The sequence below is a fragment of the Lissotriton helveticus genome, chromosome 1_2 (assembly GCF_964261635.1).
Source record: "Lissotriton helveticus chromosome 1_2, aLisHel1.1, whole genome shotgun sequence".
NCBI classification, from domain to species: domain Eukaryota; kingdom Metazoa; phylum Chordata; class Amphibia; order Caudata; family Salamandridae; genus Lissotriton; species Lissotriton helveticus.
In genome coordinates, this window is record NC_136058.1 from 399,838,437 (window position 1) to 399,866,362 (window position 27,926).

Here is a 27,926-nt window from a genome sequence, read left to right on the forward strand (position 1 = left end):
GTTAGAGCAGGCTGCGCAGGCAGCCAAAGGAGATGCGCAAGGGGCCTAAACGTAGTAGCTGCCCACTAAGTGCTGGGCAGCTGGGAATCTCCTCTGGGCTTCCACAAGGAACAGTAGGTTCCAAGAACAATGTGGGAGCCTCCTGGGCTCTGGCACAGCCGTGCCCCAACCACGCGAGAAACAAGATCTCTGACCCTGTTCACCAGGCAGGTCACTCCCCTCACCGCCACGCAGCCCCCTGTGTGACCGTGCTCCGGCCGCCTCTAGCTGCCGCCTCTGTACATTCTGTTGTGCCCATCCTTTGCCTATCCTCTGACCATCTTCCCTGACCCCTGTGCCCCCTCGTTCCCCCCGCCTCCTGTGTCCCTGCCGTTTCCCGCCTCTGCGTCCCTGCGGCCCCACCCCCTTGCCCCCCATTGGCCGCCCCGCTACCCACCTCCCAGCTGCTCCTCCCTCCCTCTGCCCCTCATATGGAGGCCGTCTGCATCTGGACCGCGCCCAGCGCCAGAACCCCAGGACCCCGTGCCCCCCGCAACGCCAGACTGCACTACGACTCTGACACTCTACATGCACTCAACACCGGACAAGACCACCCCTGCTACCGGGTCACCCCGAAGCGCACCCAAGGGCCCTTCGCCTGCCGGAACTACAGATTCACCAGCATCCGTCCACCAGACCACCAACCAGAGAACCCAACCATCTCCGCTGCATCCTCCTCAACACCCGCTCCGCTCGTAAGCACGCCATCGAACTCTGGGACCTCCTAGACTCCACCACCCCCGACATCACCATAGCCATCCCTGAGGGCTACAAGATCTTCCGCAGAGACTGCACCAACTGAGCTGTAGGGGGAATCGCCATCATCCACAAGGACACCCTCAGAGTCTCGACCAACACAGACGACACCCTCACCACTGCCGAACATATGCACTTCCAGATCCACACCTACCCCAACACAACCCTCCTAGGAACACTCGTCTACAGACCACCCGGACCAAGACCACAGTTCAGCGACACCATCACCGACCTCGTCAGCACCCACGCCCTTGTTTCCTTGGACTACATCCTTCTTGGGGACCTGAACTTCCACCTTGAGAATAACAACAACGCCAACTCCACCGCCCTGATAGACAACCCCGCCAACCTCGGACTAAAACAGCTCGTGATGACACCCACCCACGCCGCCGGACATACGCTAGACCTCATCTTCTCCACAAGCCCCCACGTCTCCTTCAACGACATCACCGAACCCCACTGGACCAACCACAGATGCGTCCACTTCACCTTCAGGAAGCCCACAACACACCACTGCACCCAACATCTGCCACCCTGCTGCTGGGGTAAGGTCACCAAGGACCAACTGACTACAACCCTCGCCCTGAGACCACCCGCCGACCCCACCAACCCCGACACTGCCACAACCAACCTCAAACAGTGGATCAACGACTGCGCCAACACCCTCGCCCCTCTCAAGACCTCCGTAACCAACCACACCAACAATAAAGCTGCTTGGTTCACCGAAGACCTCCGGATCTCTAAGCGCACCTGTCGCAAGCTGGAGAAGAAATGGCTCCACGACCAAAGACCAGACAGCCACACAGCCCACAAGAGCGCCACCTGCAAACACCGCTAACTAATCAGGACCACCAAGAGGACCGCCTTCAAGGACCGCCTTGACAACAACGCACACAACTCCAAGGAGCTCTTCAGCATCGTGAAAGAACTCTCCAACCCCAGCTCCAACACCAACGACATACCACCATCACAAGACCTGTGCGACTCCCTGGCCACCTTCTTTCACCGCAAGATCACCGACATCCACGACAGCTTCATCTCCGAGACCCCCGCACCCACCACCGAGTCCACCACCCCCGCGACCACCACCCGCATCAGCCGCCTGACCGCCTGGTCCAATGTCAGCGACGAAGACACCATCAAAACCATGAACTCCATCCACTCCGGATCCCCATCCGACCCCTGCCCTCACCACGTCTTCAACAAAGCCAGCACAACCATCGCGCCCCACCTCCGGAAAACTATCAACAGCTCCTTCGAGACAGCACCTTCCCGGAAAGCTGGAAGCACGCCGAGATCTACGCCCTCCTGAAGAAACCCAAGGCAGACCCCAAGGACCTCAAGAACTTCGACCCATCTCCCTGCTCCCGTTCCCGGCGAAAGTGACCGAGAAGATTGTCAACAAACAGCTAACCCGCTACCTCGAAGATAACAACATCTTGGACCCTTCCCAATCCGGTTTTCGCTGCAACCACAGCACCGAGACCGCCCTCATTGCCGCCACTGATGACATCAGGATCCTAATGGACAAAGGAGAAACAGCCACCCTCATCCTCCTGGACCTATCAGCAGCCTTTGACACAGTCTGCCACCGCACCCTATCAGCACGCCTCCATGAGGCCGGAATTCAAGAGAAGGCCCTGGCCTGGACTACATCCTTCCTCTCCGGCAGAACCCAGGGCGTCCGCCTCCCACCCTTTCGCTCAAAAAACACCGAGATCATCTGCGGCATCCCACAGGGATCCTCCCTCAGCCCAACGCTGTTCAATATCTACATGGCACCACTCACCTACATCGCACGCCAACATAACCTCAACATCATCTCCTACGCCGACGACACCCAGCTGATCATATCCCTCACCGAAGAACCCCACACCGCCAAAGCCAACCTCCACAGAGGAATGAAGGCCGTAGCCGACTGGATGAAGGACAGCAGACTGCAGCTGAATTCAGACAAGATGGAGGTCCTCATTCTCGGACCCACCCCATCAGCCTGGGACGACTCGTGGTGGCCCACATCGCTTGGCACAGCCCCGGAACCCACAGACCATGCATGCAACCTGGGGGTCATCCTCGACACCACCCTCTCCATGACCAGGCAAGTCAACGCCGTCTCTGCATCCTGCTTCAACACCCTCCGAATGCTCAGCAGGATCTTCAAGTGGATCCCTCCCGACACGAGAAGAACCGCCACCCAGGCTCTCATCACCAGCAGACTCGACTACGAGAACGCCCTCTATTCAGGAACAACTACCAAGCTCCTGAGACGACTACAACGAATCCAGAACGCCTCGGCACGTCTGATCCTCGACGTCCCCTGACGCAGCCACATCACACCCCACCTGAGGGGCCTACACTGGCTCCCCGGTAACAAAAGGATCACCGTCAAAATCCTCATCCACGCACGCAAGGCACTGCACAACACCGGACCTACATACCTCAACAACTGTCTCAGCTTCCACATCCCCACCTGTAGCCTCTGCTCAGCCAACCTCGCCCTCGCCACAGTTCCTCGGAACCGAAAAACCACCGCCGGCGGCAGATCCTTCTCCTACCTCGCCGCCAAGACCTGGAACGCTCTCCCTACCAGCCTACGACAGACTCAGGACCTGCTGGCCTTCAGAAAACTTCTCAAGACCTGGCTCTTCTGTCAGTAGCGGCCTACCCCCCAAGCGCCTAGAGACCCTCACGGGTATGTAGCGCGCTTTAGAAATGCATTGATTGATTGAAGATGCCCCTTGGAGCCTCGTGGGCTCGAGAAGAGATGCTTCCAACACTGGGGGAAGCGGCCCACTGCCAGCCGGGGCCGCTCTATCACCCTAAATGCCCCTGTCATTGGAGTCCACCCTATGGGGACTCGGAACCAACAAATGCCCCCTCAACGTCGGAGGAGCCTCTCGGGCTCGAAATTACAAATGCCCCCACACGTCGGGATTAAATTGAGAGCAGCCCGCTGCCTCCCGTGGCCGCTCTATAACAAAAGAAATGCCCCCGATGTTGGGGCCACGTGGGCTCAAAACACGACAATGCCCCCTTCTTCAACAATGCCCCCTTCAGCGTGGGAGTGGTCCGCTGCACTGCGGGCCCGCTCGGGGAGAACAGGGACCGGCGATGGGAGGCAACATCCCACTCACCTGGGACTCCCTCATGGTCTCCTCTCCCTCTCAGCGACTCTTCTGGGCGGGGGCAGCTCGGGAGGAGCCCTCCTTCTTGGGCTCCACTGGCGGCCTCCTTTTACTGGTCCTTGGCTATGGCTGCGGGGCTCTCCGGTGGGAGACACACGCAGGGCTCACACCGGCGTCATCCCCCGCCCTCGTCTCAGCGAGGGCTACCGTAGGCTCCCTCTTTAAAGTAAAAGCGCTGAAGCCGGGTGGCACCCGCAAAATAAATAATAAAACTGGGTGGGCACCCGTATTAAATTATAAACAGCACATAAAGACGCAGGGTGGGTACCTGCGCACGGGGGATGATTAAACACCGAACCAGCGAATACCACGCAGCAACGGGGCATGGCCCAGGGCTACCAGGAGGAGAAGCGCTCCTCAGGATACAAAATGGAAACCAGCGCTTCCCAGGCGCTGTAGACAAAGGTTAAGAACAAAAATCCTTAGGAAGAAAGAGGGGCAAAGTCTGGGCCCAGGGGCCAGCTCACAGGGCCCTCCAGGCAGGGAGGCAGTCCCCTGTGGTGGTCCTCCTGGCACCCAGCAGCAGCAGCAGGCCCCCCCTCAAGTTAAGGTCAGCAGAGAACATTTTGTAAGGGGTCACAACCCCTTTTTATACACCTAAATCCTTTGTCTGTTTCTGTAGGGTGGGGGGAAAACCAGTCGTAGCTGGTTTTGGAGCACTCTGTTATGCTCAGCCCCTCTCACCATTCACTAATCAGGCTAGGGACATCAGTCGCACCACAGGGAGCGGAGCCAGCATTGTGTGGGGAAAGCCCAGCCTTATTCAGGTCCCAGGTGCACCCCTCCCACCCATCTGGCTGTCAATCTGGCTGTCAATCTCCCTATTCACCACCGGGGCACACCCATCCTGACTCCTTGAACCAGGCTCACCAGCCAGCTGCAGCCAATCACACGCCAGACAGCCAATTCACATAAATTACACAGACATGCCAACTTCTAGAAGTGGCACTTCCACACTAGGCACATTAACGCCGCACACATCATCGCGCAACATTTAATCACACGAGTCTGCACATACCAAACTCGACCCTGCAATCCCCACACATCAGGAACTAACATGGACAAATACATTCCCCTTGCATTCCTATGGGAGGGCAGGCCAATCTCACCACACGCACTCAGAGTGCGCACGCACTTTACACTAGGACACAGTGAAAGTGCGCAGAAGCCAAAATAACTAGCACCAAGTCACAATTAAAAGCAAACAGTTTAGGGGTGAACCTGTCAGAAGGGCCAAGTCCAACACACACTCTTACTATCCGACCCTTGACCCCCACCAGGTAGGTCGCTCCCCTTCTGAACTGACCGCCTGTGTCTCCCTGCCCCAGCTGCCGCTGCTGAGGAAGTCGAGGCCCTCCACCAACCGCAGGCTACCACCTGAGCTTCATCCCTGTTGCCCAGAGGTAGGCCGTAAGTAGGTTTGTTCATCCTCCGCTTTATTGCTTTTATTGTACTGCCTTTATTTTCATTGTTGTGTCTGTGACTGCTGTTGTATGTTTTCCCCCGCTGCCTGTACGTAGTCCGTGACCCTTTTTCTTCTTCCATCTGTTCCCCTCGCTGACCCCGTGCTCTCTCTACCCGGTCTTTCTTTCTGTACCCCTCGATGCCCCCGTGTCTCTGCCCGGTTTTCCCTTCTGTTCCCCTTGCTACGCCCGTCCCTCTCTGCCCGTTCTGCTTTCCGTTCTTAGCTGCCCCTGTATTTCTGTATTCTGTATTTTGCCTCTTTGCCACTCGTTTTTCCGGTATTTCTGTGCCCTTTTTGCCTTCTGTGCCACTCGTTTTTCCCTCATTTTTGTGCCCCTTTTGCCTTCTGTTGCCCTCGTTTTTTGTGCCATTCTGCCCTCTGATCCACTCGTTTTTTTTGTGCCCTTCTGCCCTCTGTGCCACTCATTTTTTGTGCCTTCCTGCCCTCTGTGCCACTCGTTTTTCCCTTGTTTTTGTGTCCCTTTTGCCTTCTGTTCCACTCATTTTCTGTGCCATTCTGCCCTCTGTTCCACTCGTTTTTTTGTGCCCGCTGTGCCACTCGTTTTTCCCTCATTTCTGTGCCCCTTTTGCCTTCTGTTCCACTCGTTTTTTGTTCCCTTTTGCCTTCTGTGCCACTCGTTTTACCCTTGATTTTGTCCCCCTTTTCCTTCTGTTACCTGTTGTCCATCACAGCCCTCACCGCTGCGTCCCCTGCAGCCCCGCCCCCCTGACTGCCCATTGTCCATTTGCTGCCCCCGCCTCACAGCTGCTCCTCCCTCCCACCGCCTCATAAATGACAGCTGCTGCCCGTCTGCGCCGCTAGCGCGGCGAAGGCGTGCCTAAGGTGAGTCTGCCTGGAACGTGCCCAGCGCCAGAACCCCTGACCCGTGCACCCGCCACGACGACCGCCACCACTACGATGCCAGCACTCTGCACGCTCTCAACTCCGGACGGAGCCACACCTCCTTCAAGGCCGCCCCCAAACGCACACACGGCCCCTTCACCTGCCGGAACTGCAGCTACACCAGCCTCAGAGCCGACGAACCACCCGCCAAGAAAGACCCCAACCACCTCCGATGCATACTACGGAACACCCGCTCCACACGCAAGCATGCCGTCGAGCTCTGGGACTTGCTCGACACAACAGTCCCGGACGTCGCCTTCCTGACAGACCTGGTTTAACGACTCCTCCGCACCCGACATCATTATAGCCATCCCAGACGGCTACAAGATCACCCGCAGAGACCATTCCAACGGAGTCAGAGGAGGAATCGCCATCGTCCACAAGAACAGCCTCAGCGTCTCGACTAGCACCGACGACGCGCTCAGCACCGCCGAACACATGCATTTCCAGATCCACACAGAGCCTAATTCTACCCTCAGAGGCACCCTCATCTATCAACCCCCCCGACCCCGCCCCCAGTTCAGCGACTCCATCGCCGAATTGATCAGCACGCATGCCCTGACCTCCACCAACTACATCCTCCTCGGAGACCTCAACTTTCACCTTGAGAACAACAATGACAACAACTCCACAACCCTGATCGATAACCTCGCCAACCTTGCACTGAAGCAACTCGTCACAACGCCCAGCCACTCGCCCGGCCACACGCTCGAACCCGTCGTCTCCATCAGCCACACCACGGAACTCTTCTGGACTGACCACCGCTGCATCCACTTCGCCTTCCAGAAACCCACCACACACCACCTCACCCAACACATCCCCGCCGCTGCTGGAGCAAAATCACCGAAGACCAACTACACGCAAACCTCGCTCTGAGCCCACCCACCGAACCCTCCAACAACGATGAAGCTGCCCACAGCCTCAGACGCTGGAGCGAGGACTGCGCCAACACCCTCACCCCACTGAAGAAACCCCCCCACAGAGACACCAGCAAGAGGGCCAGCTGGTTCACCCCAGAACTCCTAGCCTCCAAGCAAGCCTGCCAGAAACTAGAGAAGAAATGGCACAGTGAACAAACTCCGGACAGCCACTCAGCACACAAGGACGCCATCCGCAACCACCACCACCTCATCAGGGAGGCCAAGAGGACCTCCTTTAAAGACCGCCTCACCAACAACACACACAATAGCAAGGATCTCTTCAACATCGTGAAGGAACTCTCCAACCCCAGCTTCTACACCAACGGCATTGCGCTGTTGCAAGACCTGTGCGAATCCCTCGCCACCTTCTTCCACCGCTAGATAGTAGACATCCACAACAGCTTCAACACCCAGACAGCCCCAACAGACAACAACACAACAGACCATCGACCACGACCCCCTCCTAGCCTAGGCCAGCGTGAGCATCGATGACACCATCAAGACCATGCGCTCAATCCACTCCGGCTCTCCGCCAGATCCATTCTCGCACCACATGTTCAACAGAGCAAGCAGCTCCATCGCACCGCACCTGCGCAACATCATCAATCTCTCCCTTGAGACCGCGACCTTCCCAGAGATCTGGAAACACGCCGAGATCAAGGCCCTACTCAAAAAACCTACGCCAGACCCAAGAGATCTCAAGAACTTCCGACCCATTACTCTGCTCCCCTTCCCAGCCAAGGTCATCGAGAAAACCATCAACAGACAGTTAACCCGATACCTTGAAGAAAACAGAATCCTGGACCCTTCCCAGTCAGGGTTCCGCAGCAACCACAGCACAGAGACTGCCCTCATCGCGGCTACCGACAACATCAGTACCCTGCTGGGCAACGGCGAGACCGCAGCAGTCATCCTCTTAGACCTCTCTGCTGCCTTCAACACTGTCTGCCACCGCACACTACGCACATGCCTCCATGCTGCAGGGATCCAGGACAAGGCTCTGGATTTGACCACCTCCTTCCTCTCCGGCAGAACCCATAGCGTCCGCCTCCCCGCATTCCATTCCAAAGCCTCGGAGATCATCTGCAGCGTACCCTCAGCCCGACGCTGTTCAACATTTACATGGCCCCCTCGCACATGTAGCCCGACAGCACGACTTCAACATAATCTCCTTGGCCGACGACACTCAGCTGATCCTCTCCCTCACCAAGGACCCCATCACCGCCAAAGTCCACGAAGAAATGAAGGTCGTCGCCGACTGGATGAAGACCAGCCGTCTAAAGCTGAACTCGGACAAGACAGAGGTCCTCATCCTCGGCTCCAACCCTTCAGACTGGGATGACTCCTGGTGCCCGACGGCCATGGGGGCAGCCCCAACACACACCAACCACGCATGCAACATGGGAATCATCCTCGACTCAATGCTCTCGATGACCAAGCAGGTAAACGCCGTCTCCTTCTCCTGCTTCAATACCCTCCGCATGCTCCACAAGATCTACAGATGGATCCCGACAGATACAAGAAAGACGGGCATCCAGGCCCTCGTCAGCAGCAGACTCGACTACGGAAACACCTTGTATGCAGGAGCCCCAACCAAGCTCATCAAACGACTACAACGCATCCAAAACGCCTCAGCACGACTGATCTTCGACGTACCACGCCACAGCCACGTCACTCCTCACATGAGAAACCTGCACTGGCTCCCCCTCGACAAGAGGATATCCTTCAAGCTCCTCACCCACAAACACAAGGCACTCCGCAAGACTGGCCAAGCCTACCTCAACAGACGGCTCTCCTTCTACATCCCCAAACACTAGCTATGCTCTGCCAACCTCTCAATCGCCACCGTCCCGCGCATCCGAAGAACAACCACCGGTGGGAGATACTTCTCCCACCTCGCCGCCAAGACATGGAACACCCTCACACTGAGCCTACGACAGACCCAATACCTGCTGACCTCCAGGAGGATACTCAAGACCTGGTTGTTCGATCAGTAGCGGCCCCCTCAGTGCCTTTAGACCCTCGCGGGTATGTAGTGCACTTTACAAATGATTGATTGATTGATCCTTGTGGGATGCCACACTCTTACTATCCTTGTGAGATGCCACACCCTTACTATCCTTGTGGGATGCTGCACTTTTACTAAGCGTGTGGGATGCAACACTATTACTATTCTTGTGGGATGCCACACTCTTACTATCCTTGTGGGATGCTACACTCTTACGATCCTTGTGGGATGCCACATTCTTACTATCCTGGTGGGATGCCACACTCTTACTATCCTTGTGGGATGCTACACTCTTACGATCCTTGTGGGATGCCACATTCTTACTATCCTTGTGGGATGCTTTACTCTTACTATCCTTGTGGGATGCCGCACTCTTACTATCACTGTGGGATGCCACATTCTTACCATCCTTATGGGATGCCACACTCTTACTATCCTTGTGGGATGCTGCACTCTTACTATTCTTGTGAGGATGCCAAACTCTTACTATCACTATGGGATGCCACGCTCTTACTATCCTTGTGGGATGCCACACTCTTACTATCACTGTGGAATGCTGCACTCATGATATCCTTGTGGGATGCCACACTCTTACTTTCCTTGTGGGATGCCACAATCTTGCTATCCTTGTGGGATACTGCACTCTTACTCTCAGTGTGAGATGCCACACTCTTACTATCCTTGTGGAATGCGCACTCTTACTATGCTTGTGGGATGCCACACTCTTACTTTCATTGTGGGATGCCACACTCTAACTGTCACTATGTGATGCCACACTATTACTATCCTTGTGGGATGCAGCACTCTTACTATCTTTGTGGGATCCCCTTCTCTTTTATCACTCAGGGATGCTGCACTCTTACTATCCTTGTTGTATGCCGCACTCTTACTATCCTTGTGGGATGCCGCACTCTTACTATCCTTGTGTGAAGCGTACTCTTACTATCCTTGTGGGATACCACACTCTTACTATTCTTGATGAACGATTCACTCTTACTATCACTGTGGGATGCCGCACTCTTACTATAATTGTGGGATACAGAACTCATACTATCCTTGTAGGATGCCGCATGCTTGCCATCATTGTGGGATGCCACACTCTTACTATCACTGTGGGATGCCGCACTCTTACTATCATAGTGTGAATGCACAATCTTACTATCCTTGTGGGATGCTGCACTCTTACTATCCTTGAGGGGATGCCAAACTCTTACTATCACAGTGGGATGCCGCGCTCTTACTATCCTTGTGGGATGCCGCACTCTTACTTTCACTGTGGGATGCGCACTCTTAATATCATTGTGTGATGACACACACTTACTATCGCTGTGGGATGCCAAACTTGTACTATCCTTGTGGGATGCCACACTCCTACTATCACAGTCGGGTGCCACACTCTTACTATCATTGTGGGATGCCTCACTCTTCCTATCCTTTTGGGATGCCACACTATTACTATCCTTGTGAGATGCCACACTCTTACTAACATTGTGGGATGCCACACTCTTACTATCCTTGTGAGATGCCGCACTCTTACTATCATTGTGTGATGCCATACTCTTACTATCCCTGTGGGATGCCACACTTTTACTACCCTTGTGGGATCTCCTTCTCTTGCAATCACTCAGGGATGTTACACTTGTACTATCCTTGTGGGATGCCGCTCTTTTACTATCCTTGTGGGATGCCACACTCTTACTATCACTGTGGGATGCCGCACTCTTACTATCCTTGTGGGATGCTGCACTCTTACTATCACTGTGGTATGCTGCACTCTTACTATCCTTGTGGGATGCCACACTCTTACTATCCTTGTGGGATGCCACATTCTTACTATCCTTGTGGGATGCTGCACTCTTACTATCCTTGTGGGATGCTGCACTCCTACTATCGCTGTGGGATACCATACTCTTACTCTCCTTGTGTGATGCCACTCTCTTACTATATTTGTGGGATGCTGCAATCTTATTATCCTTGTGGGACGCCACACTCTTACTATCACTGTGGGATGCTGCACTCCTACTATCATTGTGTGATGCCACACTCTGAATATCCTTGTGGGATACAGCACTCTTACTATTCTTGTGGGATGTCGCATTCTTGCTATCACTGTGGGATGTCGCACTCTTACTATCACTGTCGCATGCCGCATTCTTACCATCCTTGAGGGGATGCCAAACTCTTGCTATCTCTGTGGGATGCCATACTCTTACTATCCTTGTGGGATCACACTCTACTATCAATGTGGGATGCTGCACTCTTACTATCCTTGTGGGATGCTGCACACTTACTATCCTTGTGGGATGCTGCACTCTTACTATCCTTGTGGGATTTCGCATTCTTGCTAGCACTGTGGGATGCCGCACTCTTACTATCACTGTTGCATGCCGCATTCTTACCATCCTTGAGGGGATGGCAAACTCTTGCTATCTCTGTGGGATGCCATACTCTTACTATCCTTGTGGGATCACACTCTACTATCACTGTGGGATGTGCACTCTTAATATCATTGTGTGATGCCATACTCTTACTATCACTGTGGGATGCCATACTCGTACTATCCTTGTGGGATTCCACACTCCTACTATCACTGTGGGGTGCCACACTCTTACTATCATTGTGAGATGCCTCACTCTTACAATCCTTTGTGAGAAGCCACCCTCTTGCTTTCACTGTGGGATGCCACAATATTACTATCTTTGTGAGGTGCCACACTCTTACTATCACTGTGGGATGCTGCACTCTTACTATAATTGTGTGATGCCACTCTTACTGTCACTGTGTGATAAGACACTTTTACTATCCTTGTGGGATGCCACACTCTTACTATCCTTGTGGGATGCCACACTCTTACTATCCTTGTGTGATGCCGCACTCTTACTTTCCTTGTGCGATGCCGCACTCTTACTATCCTTGTGGGATGCCGCACTCTTACTATGCTTGTGGGATGCCGCACTCTTACTATCCTTGTGGGATGCCGCACTCTTACTTTCCTTGTGTGATGCCGCACTCTTACTATCCTTTTGCGATGCCACACTCTTACTATCATTGTGGGGTGCCACACTCTTACTATCCTTGCGGGATGCCACACTCTTACTATCATTGTGGGGTGCTGCACTCTCAGTATCATTATGGGATGCTGCACTCTTACTATCATTGTGGGGTGCTGCACTCCTACTATCCTTGTGGGATGCCACACTCTTACGATCAGTGTGGGGTGCTGCACTCTTACTATCACTGTGGGATGCCGCACTCTTACTATAATTGTGTGATGCCACTCTTACTGTCACTGTGTGATAACACACTTTTACTATCCTTGTGCGATGCCACACTCTTACTATCCTTGTGGGATGCCACACACTTACTATCCTTGTGTGATGCCGCACTCTTACTATCCTTGTGGGATGCGGCACTCTTACTATCCTTGTGGGATGCCGCACTCTTACTATCCTTGTGGGATGCCGCACTCTTACTATGCTTGTGGGATGCCGCACTCTTACTATCCTTGTGGATGCCACACTCTTACTATCCTTGTGGGATGCCACACTCTTACTATCCTTGTGGTATGCTGCACTTTTACTATCCTTGTGGGATGCCACACACTTACGATCCTTGTGGGATTCCGCACTCTTACTATCATTGTGGGATGCCGCACTCTTACTATCATTGTGGGGTGCTGCACTCTCAGTATCATTGTGGGATGCTGCACTCTTACGATCATTGTGGGGTGCTGCACTCTTACTATCCTTGTGGGATGCCACACACTTACTATCCTTGTGGGATGCCGCACTCTTACTATCATTGTGGGGTGCTGCACTCTTGCTATCATTGTGGGATGCCACACTCTCAGTATCATTGTGGAATGCTGCACTCTTACTATCCTTGTGGGATGCCGCACACTTACTATCCTTGTGGGATGCTGCACTCTTACTATCATTGTGGGGTGCCGCACTCTTACTATCATTGTGGGATGCTGCACTCCTTCTATCCTTGTTGGATGCCACACTCTTACGATCATTGTGGGGTGCTGCACTCTTACTATCACTGTGGGATGCCGCACTCTCACTATCATTGTGGGACATCACACTCTTACTATTTAGCTACAATTTAACTGAGCTTGAATAGATTGCAAATGTTATGACCTTTTACCTGCTCTTATTACCCATCTGTTTACAATGAACCACAAAGTGACTGGGCTTATGTTACTTTTGTTTGACCTTTTTATTGATATATTCCCAATGTACATATAGTGGTTTAACTGATGATTTGCACAAATAAAGAAGCTTTAAGACAAATGTAAAATGTTGACATATTACCTGATTTTGTAACTGTTGCTTGATATGTCATCTGCACATGTGTTTCCAGGTCCTGATGAGGTCCGGTTGGTCAACGGCACATCTGTCTGTTCTGGGAGAGTGGAGGTCAAACACAATGGAGTTTGGGGGACGGTGTGTGATGATTCCTGGGATCTGAATGATGCTTCAGTTGTCTGCAGACAGCTCGGATGTATTTCAGTGAAAGAATATGAGTATAATCCAACATTTGGAAGAAGTTCTCTGCCTGTAAGGATGAGTAATCTTCAGTGCAAAGGAGATGAGGCTGCTCTATGGAAATGTCCACAACAAGGCTGGGAGCACAATACCTGTCCTACAGGAAGGGACGCTGGGGTGACCTGCACAGGTAAGGAATGGAATCCAAGTGAAATAAAGTAATCTTTCCTCAAAAAATGGATTGAACGGATAGTGCAAGCACATATCTCGGGCAAGATGCAAAGTGAAAGATTACAACACACAATATAGTCTGACTGTAATGACTACTGATGTAAGTTCTGTCCTGGCTTTCCTCTGAGAAAGTCATAGATTCTCACCCAACACATAGGCAGCAGTCACCCAGAGACAGGCACTCTGGCACTCACTCTCCCTTCTGTACCAAATTAACAGAGCACTCACTTGCCAGTATCTACCCACACATCTGGAACCACTGAAGAGCATTCTACAAATGGCCACTAGATTCTCCAGAGTACTGAGGGATCACTCCCAGATCTGTCTAGAATTATCATTCCCCCACTTCTGAAAGTAACTAATGAGTCACATCTTTAAGGAACTTCTTGATTTGCAGAATCGATACCTCTTACAGTCTCAGCACTGGATTTCATCCCAGAAGTGACCTATGTACCTGTCCACCACAGTAAACGGTACTTCCTCCCTTCATCTACAGTGCTCAGCAGCTGTGTAGCTAGGTTTGCGCTCGATTGTTCCCCTACAGACAGACATTGAGTCTGATACACGTCATGATTAACAATTATATTTATGTACTCTAGAACCGTTTGTTTACAGTGCTGTAATACTACAATCATTAGCACAGAAAACAACACCTAGTCATGCATGCGGTTAACCAAACACAGTACACCAAACCAACACAGTAAACTAAACACAGTACACCAAACCATCACGGTAAACCAAACACAGTACACCAAATCAACACAGTGAATCAAACACAGTACACCAAACCAACACGGTAAACCAAACACAGTACACCAAACCAGCACAGTGAACCAAACACAGTACACCAAACCAACACAGTAAACTAAACACAGTACACCAAATCAACACAGTGAACCAAACACAGTACACCAAACCAACACGGTAAACCAAACACAGTACACCAAACCAGCACAGTGAACCAAACACAGTACATCAAACCAACACAGTGAACCAAACACAGTACACCAAACCAACACAGTGAACCACACACAGTACACCAAACAAACATGGTAAACCAAACACAGTACACCAAACCAACACGGTAAATCAAACACAGTACACCAAACTAACACAGTGAACCAAACACAGTACACCAAACCAACAGAGTAAACCAAACACAGTATACCAAACCAACACGGTAAACCAAACACAGTGCATCAAACCAACACAGTAAACCAAACACATTCACATAGTGTCAACCTGTGCTCAGCACGGATTCCCATTAAGTGGTCCTCAATTATGACAGTACATTTCTGCTACAGCTCTCTGACTCAGGCAGTAGACACCTGGAGTAAAATGACACCTAAATGTTCTTACAATATATCTGTGTCTAATAATGTTAGTTGTAAAATGTTCCAGAGAATACATAATATGGTAAATAGTATGGTATATGTGTGTGTGTGCAAAGGGAGATGCTAACATCATTACTTACTGGAGTGAAAATGTGGGATTCCCTCCATTCAAAGTGGGAGGGGAGGAAGGGGATTTGTTCCCACATGTTAGGAGGGGATCACTAAAATAATATCGGGGGACAGAATATCGACCATCAAAAATATCGTTGACAAAATATCGACAGTCAAAATATCGAGTTTCTATCTACAAACAGGTAAGTACAAAAATATCGAGTTAAAAATATCGTTTACAAAAATATAGTTGTAAAAAATATCGTATTTACTAAAAACAGTGCTAAATTAAATTAATATTAATAATTAATTACTAAAATATACTTAAAATTACTTAAATGAACTTATAATAATTAAATAATTAATGAAAGTTAAATAATTTTTTTTATTTCATATTTATTAAAACATATATATATAGTAACTAAATATAATAAAATAATACCCAAAACCTGAAAACTGACCCTGAACCCTAAAAAATACCCCTTTACCCAAAAACCCAAAACTGACCCTAAACCCTAAAAATACCCCTTTACCCAAAAACTGAAAACTGACCCTGAACCCTAAAAATACCCCTTTACCCAAAAACTGAAAACTGACCCTGAACCCTAAAAATACCCCTTTACCCAAAAACTGAAAACTGACCCTGAACCCTAAAACTACCCCTTTGCCCAAAAACCCAAAACTGACCCTGAACCCTAAAAATACCCCTTTACCCAAAAACCCAAAACTGACCCTGAACCCTAAAAATAAAAACGAATTTTTTTACTATCTATATTATATACTTACATATTTTCACTTTCTATATTATTTACAGTCGATATTACTTCACTTACCTTAAAAACGATATTTTGGCTGTCTATATTCTGTCCTGTCGATATTTTGTCCAAACGATATTTTTGACTCGATATTCTGTCCAAACGATATTTTGGAGTCGATATTATGTCTGTGCACCGTTAGGAGGACCTCTCACAATACCATTCCAGTGCAAGATTAGGGATCTGGTTGTCTGAATGGATGGAGTTGGATAAAACTTCAATTCCGAAGTTCCTGCTGAAATTGTACATGATGGAACAATCAGATAATGCATTTCCTCGTTCCATTAAGGTGGATGCCGTCCTGGCAACCTTAATTGGGACAACAGCATTGAATCCTGGGGAATGAGTTCAAACTGAGACCCCAAATAAGAAAGTAGTTTCAGCTTTAAGAAAGGTTTTTTCCACCAAGAAGATGGCACTAACATTTTATGTGGTGCAGTCCAGGGTTAGAGACTTTGATAAGTTATCAGAAGCCAGTCATAAAGGTACAGACTGTGCAGAGTTATTAATGGCAATGGAACAACAATCACAAATTCACTTGACATAATCAAGACTAGAGCAATGTCAGCTGAGTCTGTGGATTCAGTTGGAAGGAATTCATGAAAGTGAAAGTGGAAATTAGAAGCATCCGAAAACTGTCTTCTTAAAGATTTCTTTTGAGAGCAAAATGCAATTTGGATCTTAGCTTGATAGTGATACAGCACCAATTCCAATAATTGATCAGGGATCGATACTCAACAATTTGCTACAATGGCCTATATACATTCAACGGGTATCCCTGATGCGCTGGGGTCAATTTGTTTAATTCATTACATATTTCTTTTATAAATCTCCTAGGACATTTGTTTAAATAACTAATCTTGACATGAACTCTTCTTCTACTTGGTTGATGGACCAATTCGTTGAATAGTTGAAGATAATGATAAATACTAACTCACTAACCATTTGTCAAAAACTAATTACAGACTCTCAGTAAGGTTATTAAATGAGTTTTTATCTCAGAATTAAAGGTAAATGCTCATCTGAATCAGGTCATGATTATAAACATCGAATCTCACAACCAAAGAAATAATCAAATTGATACAGACCCATTCTGCAACGACATTATGCAATGAAAGAGTGGATAGAGTAAAAGACAATGGATTCAGCAAAAATAATTATGCCAAACAAATATTACCTAACGGAGGGATAGATGTAGAGACATCAGATTTGTCTAAAATAATGCATATCAATATATTGTTGACGGAGTGAATAGGTGGAGAGACAAAAGATTCATCAATAAATGAATTAATGCTGAGATTCTGAGTTGTCTAAATACAAACCTATCGGACTGTAGGAAATACCACCCCCTGGACCAGGAGATGATGGTGGTTCCTAAAAAGGTAATCAGGAAACGCAAGCTATTTGGTCAGGATCAGGGCAGGAAAGAAACAGCTAGGCCTCTCTGCAAACCGAAGGACAGCAACGCATTTCCCCTCTTCCCACCTGTTAGCCTAAGCTTCTTTTTATTCCCGACACGCCCCTAAAGGTACCATAATTATAGTCTAAGATGACATGTCCATCCCTCAAATGTTGTATTTTACTTTCTAACTTGCACAGGGATTGGTGAGAAGGGAAGGTGTCGTTGTCACACCACCATGAGTTTGCATTTACTCAACAACTTTATTGTGTAAGAAGGTTTCCATGGTCAAAATTTCAGTTTATTCATGCTTTCCCCATATAAGATGCATTTTTGTACATTCTTCTTTCATCAGTCAATATTTCCGCAGAGCACATCCCCGGTCTCACACTTGAGTACAACAATTGGCAGTCATCTGACGCTCTGGCTTTCATTCGTTCGTGTCATCTGCGATGCTCAGCACATCTTGCTTATCTCATGTCAGAGCAGACTCGTTCCGACGAAACCATCCACAGCAACCACAGCACCGAGACCGGCCTCCTCGCCACCACTGACGACATCCTCATGCTACTGGATCAGGGACACAGCTCTGCCCTCATCCTTCTAGACCTCTCTCGCAGTGTTCAACACCGTCTCACATCGCACGCTCGCAGCCAGACTTCACTACGGAGGAATAAATGGAGTCGCCCTCGACTGGATCCAATCCTTCCTCTTCGGCAGAACCCAGAGGATCTGACTCCCTCCCTTCCTCTCCACACCCACAGAAATCAGCTGCGGAGTACCCCAGGGATCATCACTCAGCCTCACGCTCTTCAACATCTACATGGCCCCCCTCGCCGCCATCATCAGACAACATGGGCTCAGCATCGTGTCCTACGCCAACGACACCAAGCTCATACTCTCGCTCACAAAGAAACCAGATTCTGCTTCCAGATGATATGCAACTTGTCTTTTCAATGGAAGGGAATCAAGCGGTACCATTGGACAGATTCCATGAGTGCTTAGGGACAACTCCTTCTAATTTAATGGAGATAAACAGAAACTGTGTATTGTACAGCGAACAAAATACCTCATCCACTCCCAGTTCACTTCTGGCCCACCACTACAGAAAAACCACAAATTCCAACTGTTAGATTTGGGGGTCTCTGGTTGGCACAGGTAGGTACTTGTGACAAGCAGGGACCCTCTCCTCTAGTCAGGACAAGGGGATTACACTCCTAAAATAACCCCTGCTCACCCTCTAGGTAGCATGGCGAGAGCAGTCAAGGCTTATTTCAGAGGCGTTTTAAGTGAAGCAGTTGTGACCACATACAGTAACCCAGTGACAACACTACAAATGGACACCACACAGGTTTTATATAAAAAATGAGTAGACTTTATATAGAGTTACCACAAGACCATAAATGACAAAAATACACACTATGATTACTTTAAGATGGTAGATTTAAGCTTAGTTCAGTTCAGTTCTTAGATGCGACACTCTGCGTCAATGTACCTTAGGTTGCGTTGCGCTTCCATGACAAGTAATGTCGCAGCGATGGGAATGCAGCAACGTTCAGATACAAAGAAATGAAGACATGAAGATCTTCCAGATGTGGCACGCAGGTTTTGTTTGCTGTGAAGGTAGGTGTAGTCGTAGTCACAGCCAATAGTCCTCATCCCACATGGCCCAGGAATACCCCCATGCACCATGCTCACCTCACAGGGAGTGGAAAAGTACTGCCAAGAAGGCTGACACTGGGCTTTGATGTGGGGACATTTGCCTATTTCTCCCCTGAGGCAGAAGCCGGGGGCGCTCTGTACTATCCCTGTTTACTCGCGAATTTCCAGAAATTTAGCGAAGCTAAGCTCGTTTTAAAAAACTGTAGATATTTTAATCTGTAATTTTTAATTACCTAGTCATTCGTACTTCGGGGCGAGATTTGCGTCGCACTGAAGGTACCAACACCTCATTTCCTCGCACGGCGCAGCCCATTCAGGCGCTGACACCGTGACTTGATCCACCTCAGCTGCCATCATGCTGGGAGGAAAGGGTTGCGGTCCAGTTGTTGGACGCCTCCCGCCCTCCCAGGATACTTAAGGGGCGTTACTCGAAACTGTGCAGACATTTGCCTATTTCTCCCCTGAGGCGGAAGCCGGGGGCGCTCTGTACTATCCCTGTTTACTCGCGAATTTCCAGAACTTTAGCAAAGCTAAGCTCGTTTTTAAAAACTGTAGATATTTTAATCTGTCATTTTTAATTACCTAGTCATTCGTACTTCGGGGCGAGATTTGCGTCGCACTGAAGGTACCAACACCTTATTTCCTGGCACGGCGCAGCCGATTCAGGCGCTGACACCGTGACTTGATCCACATCAGCCGCCATCTTGCTGGGAGAAAAGGGTTGCGGTCCAGTTGTTGGACGCCTCCCACCCTCTTCTAACATGTATAAAAACACCTGGCCTCCCCGTCCTTCCCCTGGTCCAGACGCCCCAGACCCCCGTGTCCAATATTCGAACACTACGTTGCACAAGTTGCGCCCACGCGATCATAATGACTGCCTAAAGCTTGATCCTATATTCATCCCCGGTCCATCCATGCAGTAATGCCCTCATTGTAAGGCTTCCATTCTTCTGACAAATAAAACAAATCTCTCCGGCAACAAAAATACTCGGTTCGGTTCAAGTAACTTTATTTCGATTCCTCAAAGGAAATCATAAAAGTATACAACATTTTTAAGAATAAACCAACAGTAAATCACAATACATTACTATGTAATCTAAAACAAAAAAGGAAAAAAGAAGAAACATCATAATACATTATTACATAATTCTAATTTACACAAGATAAATCAATAACGGTTTCTGATTGCAAGAGCCGATCTAATAAAACTTAATACAGCATTACAGATCTTTTCAGTTGACAATGATAACAAATATTCATAACCTTCTTTATAATAGGGCGTTCCAAGGGATAATAATAATGGTCTAATGAAGGAATTTCTTGGGTCTTTATACAAGGTACAAAATAAAATAAGGTGCAAGGTATTCTGTGACACCTTATTATTACAGGGACAGCAAGGTAATGTCCCCTTCCAACCCCCCTGCTTTGGAAAAGCAAAAAGGAAGTGTAAGGTTCCGAGACGAAACCTAGTGAGATAGAAACGCCCTTGCGTATTAAATAAAATGGGCGCACTAATCTTCCCTGAACACGTAGTACCTGTTCATTCATTTTCAAGGATCCCAATTTTTGGCTATATGCTTTTTTTATAATTCTCTTAGAATCCTTTTTCAAAATATCAGGATTTTTAAACATAATGTCTAACCCGATTTTATCAAAGGTGTCTCTGACATATCGGAGCCAAGGGATTTCCCCAAAATGCTCAAGTTTGAGACAATCTGTAAGAATATCTTTCGTCAATTTCAAATCATCAGATTGCCAAACTTTAGACCATAATACTAAAGGTGCAACATGAATAGTATCACAAACAAACTCAATTCCAACCTCACCATGACAGAAAGAGTTTGAAGTACCCGAAGGAACGCATAATAAACGTTTTAAGAATTTGTTCTCCATAATCTGTATTTTGTCACAATTCTGTGACCCCCAGACGCCAGCACCATATGTTATAGCAGAAATGCATTTGGCTTGGTACAAAGATATCATTTCAGCAATGCGTCGTTGTCCTAACTTACTGGCAAAGCGAAAGAGAGCCTCATTTAACTGTGAAACCTTTTGAACTCGGTTTAACAACAGCGGTTCCCAATTCAGTTTTTTGTTAAAAAGGTTACCCAGATAATTGAAGTTATCAACTTTCTCAATGCTAAAATCCCTCACCTTAAAGTTGCGGGTTTTTACATTCTTTAAACCACACATCATGGCAAAGGATTTGGTAAAATTGACCCCAAGGTCTAATTCTCCCATAAACGTAGTAAAGGCATTCAGACAAGTCTGCATGCTATTGGGGGTAAGGGTCATTAGGACAGTGTCAACAAAAATACTCCTACGAGCACATTGATAGCACTTACAAACGTCCGTTCACTTGGTAAACATAGACAGGATATAGCAGACCTGATAGAGGATAGGAAATTAGACATATTATTCATGACTGAGACATGGATGGACAACACATCTGACCCAGACATAGTCATTGCGGTCCCAAGAGGCTTTGCGGTTTATAGACAGGATAGACAGCGCAAAAAAGGGGGAGGGCTAGCCATTATCGCTCGCGACACATTCAATGTGAGGACCTTCGCTATCCCCTCATCCTCTTGTGAAGCCATGCAATTTGCCATCAATCTATCCCCCTCCAATAATTTAAGAGGGATTCTCGTATACAGACCACCAGGACCACGGTCAGATTTCCTCACTGATTTAAGCTCTATCCCCGAGTCTCTTGCACTTGAAGAATCATTAACAGTACTGGGTGACTTTAATTTCCACTTAGATAAATTAGAGGACAGGGATATGTCCTCTCTTCTTTCGGATATGAATACCCTTGGTCTCCCCCTATTGGTCAATTCCCCCACTCACGACGGCGGCCACACTCTGGATGGCATCTTCTCCAATTTGGAGGATTTTCATATAACTCACATCCTCCCACTCACATGGTCGGATCACCATGCCATTCTGGGCTCAATTACCATCTATGAAACACCTATACCCAAAGTACCCTTTTAAAGCCTGGAACGACATAGTTAGCTCAAGCCTAAAAATTTTACTAGATAATTCCCAGCCTGTATTTTCCACTGACCCTAATACAGCCACTAAGCAATTCCAGGATTGGCTGGGCATTGCCACAAATTCACTGGTTCCTCTCAAACATGTGACCAGAAATAGATCGGTCCCCTCTGCCCCATGGTTTACCGAAAACCTAAGGACCCAGAAACAACTCTGTAGGAACAAGGAGAGGCACTGGCGGACGTCCTACAGCGAAGAAAACAAAATTCGCTATAAGGAGACGTTGGTCAAATACAAATCCATGATCTCTGAGGCTAAGAAGAAGTAGTTCAGCGAACGGATAGAGCTAGCCAAGAATTCCTCCAAAGAACTTTATGATACTACCAAGCAGCTAGCAGGGTACTCCCCTGATCTAAACCCACCTCCCTCTCAATCCCTCTGTGATGTCTTGGCCACTTTCTTCTTTACAAAGGTCAACGAAATTTTTTCAGCCTTCTCGGATAATATCAACACCCCCTCAAGCATCATTAACCTCAAACACTCTGTTCCCAAATTTACCCACTTCAAAGACATCACTGACGCTCAAACAGCGGATATCATCACCACGATCAAAACTGGTTCTGCACTAGACCCATGCCCCTTTAAAATTCTCCCACCAATCATGGACTCCCTGATACCCGCCATTACCCAAATCTGTAATGCCATGTTTAGATCAGGAACCTAACCAGATTGACTCAAAAAAACTCTCCTTAAACCATTATTAAAAAAATCACATCTTGATAAGGACGAACTGAAAAATTACCGGCCAATAGCAAGCCTCCCATTTCTGGCAAAAGTCGCTGAAAAAGCTATGAACTCTGTTATCTGAATTCATAGAGGAACATCACCTACTTGACAACTCCCAATTTGGGTTCCGTAGGTTCCATGGCACTGAGACCGCCTTGATTAAAGCCGCAGACGACATTAGAACTATTCGAGATCAGGGAGGAACAGCAGTAGTAGTACTACTAGATTTATCTGCAGCTTTTGACACGGTCGATCATTCGATCTTGGTCGACCGTGTCGAAAAAATGGGCATTCAACAAACAGCTAAAAAACTACTGGCATCTTTCCTGTCCGAAAGAACTCAGGCTGTTACACTGGGATCGTTCCAATCGTCCAACCTGTCTCTGCCATGCGGGGTTCCACAAGGCTCATCCCTGAGTCCGACACTCTTTAACATCTATGTGTCGGACCTAGCTAACATCATTCGGGCACATGGGATGAGCCTAACCTCGTATGCGGACGACACGCAGTTAGTCCTGGCCGTCAAAAACAACGGCGACAAGGTGGCCGAGAGTTTCAAAGAAGGAATGTTGGCAATTGGGGCCTGGATGGCCTCCAATTGTCTAAAACTCAACTCCGAAAAGACGGAAGTTGTCATATTTGGACAACTTACTCCAAGTTGGTCCCCTGCATGGTGGCCCACGGCTTTCGGAACCCCGCCTAAACCTGCCCTAAAGGTAAGGAACCTGGGCGTTGTTTTTGACGACCACCTCAACTTCGTCTCCCATGCCAACTAAATCGCCTCCTCAGCCTTCCACAAATTACGCTTAATAAAGAAAATCATTCCCTTCCTTCCTGAAACGGCCGGCAAAACCTTAGTGACCTCTCTAGTGCTGTCCACTTTGGACTACTGTAATGGTCTTTTTGCAAACGCTCAGGTTAGGGTTATTAAAAAAATGCAGACCGTTCAAAACTCAGCAGCAAGACTACTTGCCAGAATCCCTAAATACAAGTCTGCGACTGACACCATCAGAAACCTTCATTGGCTCCCTATCAGAAGCAGGATTAAGTTTAAAACTCTCTGCATTGTATACAAGGCACTGCACAAACAAGGACCCTCGTTTCTCAAAGAACAATTGATCCCTTATTGTCCTTCCAGATTACTTCGATCTACCACCCACAATGATTTAGTGGTCCCCCGCACCAAAACTGTTTCTTGGGGAGAACGCAGGTTCTTGGTCTCGGCACCTAAATTGTGGAATACCTTGCCCCAGTCAATTAGGACCAATCCCACTCTCCGGTCCTTCCGCAAACAGCTAAAGACCTGGCTGTTTAACCAGTAACACCGGAACACACTTTCCGCAGCAGGAGAATTTTCTGCAGATATTGCAGCGCAGAGACGCCCACGGGCATTTGTTCGCGCTTTATCAAATGTCAAAATAAATAAATAAAGGCATTGCTGCGACTTGGGCTCCAACAAACAACAAGACAACACTGTAAGCCATCACGCCCTCCCAGGATACTTAAGGGGCGTTACTCGAAACTGTGCAGACATTTGCACTGCATCACTCACTCCCAGGGAAGCAGACTCCCGGGAACAAAGGTTTTGTTTGCTTGGAAGGTGTGTGTAGCCAAAAGCATGATCAATCAATCAATCATAGACATTTATAGAGCGCTCTACTTACCCGGAGGGTCTCAAGGCGCTAGGGGGGGGTGCTGCTACTGCCCGAACAGCCAGGTCTTGAGCTTCTTCCTGAAGGCGAGGTGGTCTTGGGTCAGGCGCAGGTCGGTCGGGAGGGAGTTCCAGGTCTTGGCAGCCAGGTAGGAGAAGGACCTTCCTCCTGTTGTCGTTCTTCGGATGCGGGGGACGGCGGCGAGGGCGTGACTGGCTGATCGGAGGTGTCGTTTGGGAGCGTAGAAGTTGATGCGGTTGTTGAGGTAGCTCGGGCCTTGATCGTGTAGGGCTTTGTGTGCGTGGGTGAGGAGACGGAAGGTGATTCTCTTGTTGACCGGGAGCCAGTGCAGGTCTCTTAGGTGTCCGGAGATGTGGCTGTGTCGTGGGATGTGGAGGATGAGTCTGGCTGAGGCGTTCTGGATCCATTGGAGTCTCTTCTGGAGCTTGGCGGTGGTTCCGGCGTAGAGTGCGTTGCCGTAGTCCAGTCGGCTGGTGACGAGGGCCTGGGTGACAGTCTTCCTGGTCTCGGTGGGGATCCACCGGAAGATTTTCCGTAGCATGCGCAGGATGTTGAAGCACGACAAGGAGACTGCGTTGACTTGCTTGGTCATGGAGAGGGAGGAGTCCAGGATGAAGCCCAGGTTGCGTGCGTGGTCTGTCGGTTTGGGTGCAGTTCCCAGGGCGGGGGGCCACCAGGAGTCGTCCCAGGCGGAGGGCGAGGATCCCAGGATGAGGACTTCCGTCTTGTCCGAGTTCAGCTTCAGGCGGCTGGTCGCCATCCACTCGGCTACTTCTTTCATTCCTTCGTGGAGGTTGGCTCTGGCGGCGGCGGGGTCGTTGGTAAGGGAGAGGATCAGCTGGGTATCGTCGGCGTAGGAGATGATGTTCAGGTTGTGTTGGCGTGCGATGGCCGCGAGGGGGCTCATGTAGACGTTGAAGAGGGTTGGGCTCAGCGAGGATCCTTGGGGTACGCCGCAGATGACTTCGGTGGCCTTTGATTTGTACGGAGGTAGGCGGACTCTCTGGGTTCTTCCGTCGAGAAAGGAGATGATCCATTCCAGTGCCTTCTCCTGGATTCCGACGTCGTAGAGGCGCTGCACTAGGGTGCGGTGGCAGACGGTGTCAAAGGCCGCGGAGAGGTCTAGGAGGATGAGCGCCGCTGTTTCTCCGTTATCCATCAGGGTTCGGATGTCATCGGTGGCAGCGATGAGGGCGGTCTCGGTGCTGTGGTTGGCTCGGAAGCCAGACTGTGAGGGGTCGAGGGATCCGTTCGTCTCAAGGAAGGCGGCCAGCTGCTTGTTGACGGTCTTCTCGATGACTTTGGCTGGAAACGGGAGGAGCGAGATGGGGCGGTAATTCTTCAGTTCGGTGGGGTCCGCTGTTGGTTTCTTGAGTAGAGCGCTGAGTTCGGCGTGCTTCCAGCTCTCAGGGAAGGTGGCGGTGTCGAATGAGGTGTTGATGATGTCCCGCAGGTGGGGTGCGATGACAGCGTCGGCCTTGTTGAAGACGTGGTGAGGGCAAGGGTCGGTCGGAGATCCGGAGTGGATGGAGTTCATCGTGCGGACGGTGTCTTCGGTGCTGATAGGAGTCCAGGCGCGGAGGGTGGTGGTGGGGGGCGGTGGTTCGGTTGAGTCGGGCGTGGCGTTCGTCGGTTGGGTGTTGAAGCTGTTGTGTATGTCCGCGATCTTGTTGTGGAAGTAGGAGGCGAGGGAGTTGCAGAGTTCTTGCGATGGGGTGATGTCGTTGTTTCCGGCGTTGGGGTTGGAGAGCTCTTTCACGATGTTGAAGAGTTCCTTGCAGTTGTGTGCGTTGTTGTCCAGTCGGTCCTTGAATGCAGTTTTCTTGGTGTCGCGGATCAGCTGGTGGTGCTTCCGGGTGGCAAGCTTGAGGGTGGTCATGTTGTCCGGTGTTGGCTCCCTTCTCCAGGCTTTCTCGAGGGCTCGGCAGTTCTTCTTGGAGCTCTTGAGTTCGTCGGTGAACCATGGGGCCTTCTTGCTGCCGGGTCTGCTGGGCGGGGTCTTCAGTGGGGCGAGTACGTCCGCGCAGTTGCTGATCCACTTCGTGAGGTTGTCGGCGGCCTGGCTGGGGTTCGCTGAGCTGGCGGGAGGGTGCTGGCTCAGGGCAGCGGCGAGCTGGTCGGCTGTGATCTTGCTCCAGCTTCTTCGGGCAACCTGTTGCTGGTGGTGGTGGGTCGTCGTTCTTCTGAAGGTGAAGTGGACGCAGCTGTGGTCCGTCCAGTGGAGTCCAGTGGCATGGCTGAAGGTGATGTCTTTGCTGGATGAGAAGACGGCGTCGAGTGTGTGTCCGGCGAGGTGGGTGGGGGTGGTCACCAGCTGCTTGAGTCCGAGGTTGGCGAGGTTGTCCAGCAGGGTGGTGGTGTTGCGGTCGTTGTTGTTCTCCAGGTGGAAGTTGATGTCCCCCAGGAGGATGTAGTCAGCGGAGGGGAGGGCATGCGGGCTGATGGGAGTCGTAGTCACAGCTAACAATCCTCCACCCACATGGTCCATCAAGCACACCTTAAACTATGTCCATCTCACAGTGTGTGGAAAAGTACTGCCAAGATGGCTGACACTGGGCTTTGCTGTTGGGAGCACAAGGCCCTGTTGGGACTTGTGTTCAACCAAACACCAGGACACCACTGTCAGCCATCTTGCCAGCACTGCGTCACTCACTCACTCACTCACAGGGAAGCAGAGTCCCCGGAAGGATGTTTGGTTTTCTGGGAAGGTAGGTGTAGTCAAAAGCATGATGGGAATTAAAGTCACAGCCAATAGTCCTCATCCCACATGGCTCAGGAATACCCCATGCACCATGCTCACTTGGAGCAGAAACATACTGGCAAGATGTCTGATACTGGCCTCTGGTGTGGGGAGCACAAGGCCCTGCTGGTAGTAGTGCTCAAACAAACCCTCCACATGCTCCGGATTCTGCCGGTGGTCTTCCCAGACCTGGATAGGCAGTTGAAGGCCAGACAGCAGCAAGGAGGGGGTGAGTCCATGAATATTTGGTATATATAATACAATCTGCAGTTTGCACTCCTTCAGCCTTGTTACACTCCCACAGTGTGTCTGTCTACTCACACAAGTACCATGTGGCTAAATTTGGTGATGCCACATTCTCATCTGATGACCAGGTTTATCCCTTCCCCTCTTTAACATGTGTCACTTGGGT

The 27,926-nt window shown here is 49.6% G+C and overlaps 1 protein-coding gene across 1 annotated transcript in view; it reads left to right on the plus strand.

The window, feature by feature from the left end:
- LOC144806407 (CD5 antigen-like) overlaps positions 1 to 27,926 on the plus strand; it is a 381,883-nt gene that overhangs the window by 62,720 nt on the left and 291,237 nt on the right. Inside the window, exon 4 of the mRNA XM_078672771.1 lies at positions 13,642 to 13,956. Within this exon, the coding sequence (XP_078528897.1) occupies positions 13,642 to 13,956 (315 nt within the window). The remainder of the gene's footprint in view (positions 1 to 13,641; positions 13,957 to 27,926) is intronic.